The sequence below is a fragment of the Penaeus japonicus genome, unplaced genomic scaffold (assembly GCF_977035675.1).
Source record: "Penaeus japonicus unplaced genomic scaffold, GWHDUDI00000001_assembly GWHDUDI00000020, whole genome shotgun sequence".
NCBI classification, from domain to species: domain Eukaryota; kingdom Metazoa; phylum Arthropoda; class Malacostraca; order Decapoda; family Penaeidae; genus Penaeus; species Penaeus japonicus.
The window spans coordinates 11288425-11295924 of NW_028234422.1; the positions used below are offsets into that span (position 1 = coordinate 11288425).

General features: G+C 39.0%; 1 protein-coding gene across 6 annotated transcripts in view; it reads left to right on the plus strand.

Annotated features, from left to right (window-relative positions):
• The window catches only part of LOC122250232 (uncharacterized), a 131713-nt gene that overhangs the window by 120634 nt on the left and 3579 nt on the right, over positions 1-7500 (plus strand). For 2 of the 6 annotated variants that reach the window (XM_086547992.1, XM_086547993.1), the window contains 5 exons: positions 1036-1207; positions 2693-2794; positions 5070-5243; positions 5911-6031; positions 6253-6386. In XM_086547992.1, the coding sequence (XP_086404118.1) occupies positions 1036-1207; positions 2693-2794; positions 5070-5243; positions 5911-6031; positions 6253-6386 (703 nt within the window). The remainder of the gene's footprint in view (positions 1-1035; positions 1208-2692; positions 2795-5069; positions 5244-5910; positions 6032-6252; positions 6387-7500) is intronic. The other 4 variants (XM_086547994.1, XM_086547996.1, XM_086547995.1 and 1 more) reach the window with 3 other exon arrangements.

Here is a 7500-nt window from a genome sequence, read left to right on the forward strand (position 1 = left end):
TCTCTCTCTCTCTCTCTCTCTCTCTCTCTCTCTCTCTCTCTCTCTCTCTCTCTCTCCCTCTCCCTCTCCCTCTCCCTCTCCCTCTCCCTCCCTCTCCCTCCCTCTCCCTCTCCCTCTCCCTCCATCCACCCTTCCTCTCTCCTTCCGTCCCTCCCTCTCTCCCTCACCATCCATAAAAAATAGACTTTAACAAAAATCACACGAACAATCCAACACAAACATAAACAAACCACTCAAACAAACACACATACAAAAGGCCTGACCAACAGCATCAAAGGAGAGTGTCAGTGACGCAAATGGAGTCAAAGGTACAACTCTTCTCTAAACAAAACGGGTTATGATAAAGAGTGATGGTAACAAGAAAGCGTCCCGTTATTGGGTATTTGTATATATGTACATAGTATTTACTTGATTTTGTCTTTAGTTGTGTGTGTCTATAACCTTATTTTTTTGTGTTTCTGTGTGTGTTTTTCTTCTTTAATTAGTGATTAACAAAGTAGTAATGTTCTATGTGTAGAATAACTCTTACTTTTTTGGAGAGGATATATTTATGTTAAGGTTGTATGTAATTTGTAGTTTTAATATTGTTTATTCTTGTTGTGATAACAGAAAATGTTTCCTCTCTCAAAATTGACATGGACTCGCAGACGTGAGAAGTAATACTGTGATATCCATAAAACAAAAGAAGTAGTGCATGCTTTTTTATACCCCCGTAGTTTTGTTTTGTATGTTTTTCCATTGACAAAATTATTTCCTAGTAAGCTTCAAAATCCATCCAAAACTCAAGCCTCTTGGAGTGCGATTAACTTCGTGATCACATCCTGGGGCTATCAGGAACCAATCACAATAACCCCCCTTAGAAAACAAAAAACAAAAACGCATTAATACAAGACCGAAACCCCAAAACCAAAATTAAAAAAAAAGGGAACAAGAAAGAGAAATAACCCTCTTGGTCTGCGCTGTCATCTCCCATAATAACCGAAGCTTTGACGTCTTATACTGATCTTCGCGCTGCCTGTCCGCTTGAACCTTCAGAATATCGAGTATGTGGGTGCCTAAGGAGCGACGCCACCGGTATTCCTCAGGCAAACTCTCCTCCAGGAACCACGGGAATGAATTGGACGGAAGCGAGGAAGCTGACGCCGAGGTCCTCCGTCAGACAGGTCATCGCCGGGCGCAAGTCCTTCAGAGGAGCTCCCGGGTCAAGGTATGGATGGCGTCGCGATAAGACTGGTTGCTTGGTTTTAATTTTCTTTTTTTTCTGTTGATTTGTTTTCTTTTATTTAGAGTTTTTTTTTTATCTTTCTTGTTTTTTTACTTCTTTTTTTTTCTTTCCTCCAGTTGTATCTATAGGTTTTCGTGCTATGCCTTTTTGAAGTTGCTATTGGTGCCAAAAATCTCTTTTGTTTAACAATCACGTAGAGTTGATTCTACTTTTTTAACATTCGGCAAGAAACTTTTTTTTTTCTTTCTTCAAAATTTTAGTTTAACAGGCATTATAACGCAATTATTTTTCTATAACCTATCAGCCACCATAAGCTTGCTTGAAGTAGCAAGCCATTAATGTAAACTGTAATTTACAACAGACCAGTTTTTAACATGTACTCAGTGTAGTGCTAGGACAGCTACATCATAGTGGTGTTCAGTTAAACTGCTTCTCCCTAATCAGTATATAAAATCAGTGCAAGTTTGATCATCTTAAATCTTGTGATAAGCAGATACATTACCTCTGAACACGACTAGACTGCTAACCGTTTGTTTTTATTCTCTGATCTCACGGTCTCACTTTGGTACTTCATGTTCATATCAAGTGATGCATTTTCCTATAGCTCTGTCATAACGCTCTCTTTATTCTTCGCAAACTCCTATTTTATCTTTTGGAACATCTATCCTCGATTTCTTGTCTCTTTTATATCTTTAACAAAGTTTCGATATTTGCACACGGAGTATCGTCTCTCTTTGCAAGCTTGATCTGCACACCCTTTTGTTTTCATGTTAGCTTTTTCACTTTTCTTGTTTGCTTGCACGGGTCTCATTTCTTCGTAAATACTGTCAATCCTTCCGGGTTTTTTTCTACTTCTATATGTTCTACAGTCCGCACCTTCTATCTAAAGGCTTAATGCACACTTTGGGACGATTTCTTTGCACAAATTCTCTATAGCTTTTTAAAGTTCTGGATCAAAGCCTCCAGCCTTCTTGCCACACTTCCTGTGCTGTCTCCTTCTCCTTCACATCTATTTCTTCGTGAAGGTTCTCTCGTCTTTCGAAACTATTTCTTCCGTTCCTTCTGCTAATCTCTCTGCCGCTACCACTCGCCCTCATCATGGCTTTCTAGTCCTACCTAGAACACATCATAACCCAACCATGGAACCATCTCTGATCACACGCTTTGCTACCCAAACCCTACCCCCCCCCCCACACTCAAAAAAAAAACAAACGAAAGAAGCCTTCCTTACCACAATTCCATACTATACCTTTCCCATATCCTGACCAAACATCCCCAATAGGCCCATGCAATACTTGCCCCTTATCCTAGCCCCTTTAACCACTCCTGACCCAAAACCTCAATATAACCCCACACCATACTTCCGAACCCCACTCGTTATCCCACCCACCCCTGCCATCCCCCGCTGCCTCTGCCTTTCCGTTTGAACCCACGCCCATAACCAGGCCACGACATTGACCTTCCCAGAGTCTCCAAGGGCCGGGCAGGAGTGTGCGCCGCCGCCAGAAGCCACGAACACCCTCTAACACAAACCCCGCCCCTGTCTTCTTCCGCGAGGGCTTGGTCAAGGTAGTGGCGGGAGCTTCGTTCTGTGCGCGTCCCTTCTTGTGCGTGCGTGTGTGAGTGAGTGTGTGTGTGTGTGAGTGAATGAGTAAGTGAGTGAGTGAGTGAGTGTGTGTGTGTGTGTGTGTGTGTGTGTGTGTGTGTTCGCGTGCTATTACAGCCATGTGTATATGTGATAAGGAGCGAAATATAAGTACATTTTTGTGTATGTGTTTGTAAGAATGCTATTATGTATATTTGTGCTTAGGCGCGTTTGCGGTTGCATTTGTAATAGCCTATGAGTATATAAATAGACACGGCCAAATAGATAGAGAGACGGTATACTGGCACCGAAAAAGAGAGTAATGAACGAATGAGAAAGGAATTAGATCCACTAGCCTACACATTTTTTTTTTTTTTCTTAGATGTTCATACGCCAGATTCACAAATAAATTATTTACATGTCACAATCACGCTACATCACATATGCATGTATGTATTTAGGTATATGGAAAATATAGAAGAGAATTTAGGCCGCCTTGAGGTCACACAGCATATGCGTGTGTATTCACTTTTGGAATGTCTTGTTGGTCTAATTATGTAAACCGCTCTAACTTGGGATGATATCGTAGCCAGATAAGGAAGGGTGTCAATTTTTTTGTGTTTATGTTTATGCTTGTGTGTGTGTGTGTGTGTGTGTGTGTGTGTGTGTGTGTGTGTTTAGTTTCTATTTGTCGAATGTGTATATGTTTTTGTTTATGTGTATGTATGTATGTATGCAAGTATGTGGTTCAGGATTGTTCCTCGTACGTGCGTGTGTATGTATCCCCCTTGGGCTTATCTGTCACAGCTACACCTATACAAGTCAGGAAGTAGAAGTCACCTTCCATGCAGTATCTTTTAGGCTTCAACGTATACTAAATCTTAGAAGAAAAAAAAGGGAAATCAAAGGAATACCAGACTAATTTTGACGATGCCAGGCAACGAAACATCTCTGAAGAAAATAAACCGAGACAAAAAAAAAAAAAAAAAAAAACACGTTGCTCCATCTTCTGCCTCTTTTTACCACTGCCCTTTTTTAAATCTCTGTCAAAAATATCTCCTGACTCCACTGCTCTAAAACCAACCCTCTTAGTGCACTGACATTACTGCTGGTTTGCGTAAAAGCCCCGGTTGCAACGCCTGTTGATTCACGACAGCCAGCCGTAGCTCGAGCCTCGTAACCACCAATCACCTTGTTTAGTCCCCCCTGTTATTCCTCTCTTTCGAAAAAGTATTGAAATCTACATCGAATTAAGCTAAAGCCTTTGAATATTATTAGATAACATTTGAATGCTAAGTGGAGCATGTAAGGTGGCCCTATTTATGTGTGAAGAGCATCTCAACACACATACATAAGCACGTCCCAACACTTACATAATGTCCTTTATGTAAAGTGCTGTTTGTCAGTGCGTGTGATCTGATACTTGCAGGTGAATGCCAAGCAACACCCATTCATCAAAAGTGTAAGTGTCATATTCCCTGATCATCCTTGAGGAAGAATGATGAATGATTCCATAAATAAATGAAATGATTCAATCTTAAAACAACCACTTGAGTGAATATAAGACACGAGAAATGCATGCAAAGTCTTGGTGCAACCTAAGTGTATGAACTTTCGTGTATACAGAAGGTGTGGTAAGGCCTTATTTCGCAATGAATGGGTGCCTTACCTGTGTGAGACATGTTTACACATACACTCGGCACTCAGGACTGTGTTTGCATTACCGAATGTTGTTGGATTTTTATTCACAAAAATGCATGAAGCTTGTGTGCTTGCCATTGTATTATTAAATGATTTCGTAATAAGTATCCTGTATATATGTGTAATAATATTTTTTTTAGTTGATGTCAATTACTTTATGTCAGTTTTTTTTTCTGCTTAGTTATTAATTTAATTTTGATTTGCGTTGATTCCTGTGTTTTTTTTTCACTTGCATATCAATCCAGACGGTTTCTTTTTCTCTGCTTTTGAATTCTTGGTTCCCTCTCTCTCTCTCTCTCTCTCTCTCTCTCTATATATATATATATATATATATATATATATATATATATATATATATATATACATATATATAATGTATATATATATAATATATATATATATATCTCTCTATGTCTCTGTATATCTCTCTCTCTCTCTCTCTCTCTCTCTCTCTCTCTCTCTCTCTCTCTCTCTCTCTCTCTCTCTCTCTCTCTCTCTCTCTTTCTCTCTCTCTTTCGTACCATAATCAACATAAGTACCATTTATCACACGGTATAGGCGACCGAGCGAGCCAGTTCCCGTGTAAACAGCGTGGTACCCCAGCCTCAAGTTATGTCCCAGCCCCAGGTCGTCCCCCAGCCGGTACCCCAGCCAGTACCCCAGCCTGTCCCACAGACGGTCCAGAGTCCCAAAGCTTTTAAGAGCAGACCCCTTTCGACTCTCCGTAGTCAGGTATAATTTCGGCATATTTATGTATCTTTTTTTGATGTTTCTGAAGGACTATGTATCGTATTCTAAACTGGGAAGCGCTTATACCTGGGATTACCAGATGAGTTTGGTTATCGTCTTTCTGATGAGTATTCAGATAGTCCGTTATTCATAAATTTCATTTACGTCGTCACTGGTGTTATTTTTTTTTCTTCTTTTTTTATCGGTATCATTATTCCTTGCTAATATTAGAGATGAGTTTGTCGGTTTGATAGAACTCTTATCAATTATTATCTTTATCTTCTCGTCTATGCCTTTTATCTTGTTTGGTTTCTCTTTTGGTTTGCTGTTTACGTTTTGTTTATTGTTAGGTTAGCTAATATCTCTTGGTTGTTTTTATTTTCGAGCATGTATTTTGCAGTTTTAGGGATCTAATCATAGCAAACTTTTGCCTTAGAACACTTATCATATATATATATATATATATATATATATATATATATAGATAGATAGATAGATAGATAGATAGATAGATAGATAGATAGTCAGAGACATCCATATATGATCAACATACCCGAAATGGAAAGAAATAAAAATCCAAAATCTAGATTTCTTAAAAAAAAAAAATAACCAACGATTATTCTCCTCTTCTTCCTCTCCCGCCCCCCCCCCCCCGCCCCGCCCACAACAGGACAGAGCCGGAAAGAAAACCCCCAGGAAGAAGCATAGCAATCGCCGGCGTCGCACCAACCCCGTGGTTACTGTGGCTCACTTCGTCGCCACGCCCGCGAACAGGACCGCCCACCACCACGGTAAGAAGGGAGTGAATTTTTTTATTTTTTTTTCTCTCTCTCTTTCTTTTTTTTCTCTCTCTTTTCTTATGTGGGATATGCTTTGTTGTTCATTTAATTATGTATGTGTAAATCAAACAAATAACCCCCCTGAACCCTCCCCCCTCTCACCCCCTTCCCCCCTCACCTCTACTTTCTAACCCTCCCCTTCTCCCTCTCTCCCTCCCTCCCTCCCCCTTCAGCAGCGACCGAGGACGTACACGGGGAATGGTCACCCGCCGCCTGGATGGACAAGCTCGGCCTCAACCGGAAGTACACGCTGAGGAGGGGCGTGGTCACGGTCAAGGAGGCTGGACTTTATTATCTCTATGCGCAGGTAAAGTCTGAAGGGAGTTCTGGGCTTGGGTTTCGTGTTGTCATTGAGGTTGATTTGAGTTTTTTTTTTTATTGTTTTCATTGTTGTTAGCTTTATCTTTATTGATGTTGTTAGTGTTATGATCTTTGTTATTGTCTTCTTCTTCTTTTTTTTTAATTGTGATGATAATTATGATAGGATTTATTATACTAATGATAATAACTGTTATCATTATCATTATCATCATAATCATTGTTATCGTTATTATCACCATCATTGTTATCATTTTTACCATTTTTAGGATTATCATTATCATTATCAATATCATTGTCATTATCAATATCATTGTCATTATCAATATCATTGTCATTATCAATATCATCATCATTATTAGTAGTAGTAGTACTAGTTTTAGTAAAATCATTATAATAATGATAATAATTATTATCATCATCATTATCATGTGGATTATGCAAACAATTACTGACGGATTGTGATTGTAGGTTGGTTGCTCAGGACCCAGTTGATTTAGGAATAGAGTAAAGAATTCCTAATTATCATTATTGTAATTATTGTTAATACCATTATTAGTATGAGTATTATCGTTATCATCATTATTATACTATTTTACACGTTATTGTTATCATTACTATTGTCGTTACTATTATCATTAACACTATCATTTTTTTTTATATTCATCATCATTTTCATTACCATCATTATTATAACTACCATCATCATTATCCTCGTTCGGATCATCATTATTAATAGCACCTGATTTCTAATTCAAAACATGGATATTCTCACGCAAATATTCTTTGTTTGTTTTCAAATCGGACCTTTAGAATACAGGTGAGAGGGGGGGGGGGGCTGAGGTACATATCAAAGGAAAGGTTGTGTATACGGGGGGTGGGGTGGGGGGTAGATGTATAGATTGAGAGATAGTTAGGCTAAGTGATGCATATTGAAATAGATAACTTGAGAGACAAAAACACATGGAAGCCCAGATTGACGGACCAATGTACAGGTAAATAGTTATAGACACACACAACCACACATACCTAAACACACATACTTGGACACACTCAGACATACACGCACACACATATAGACATATATGTACAAACACACACAC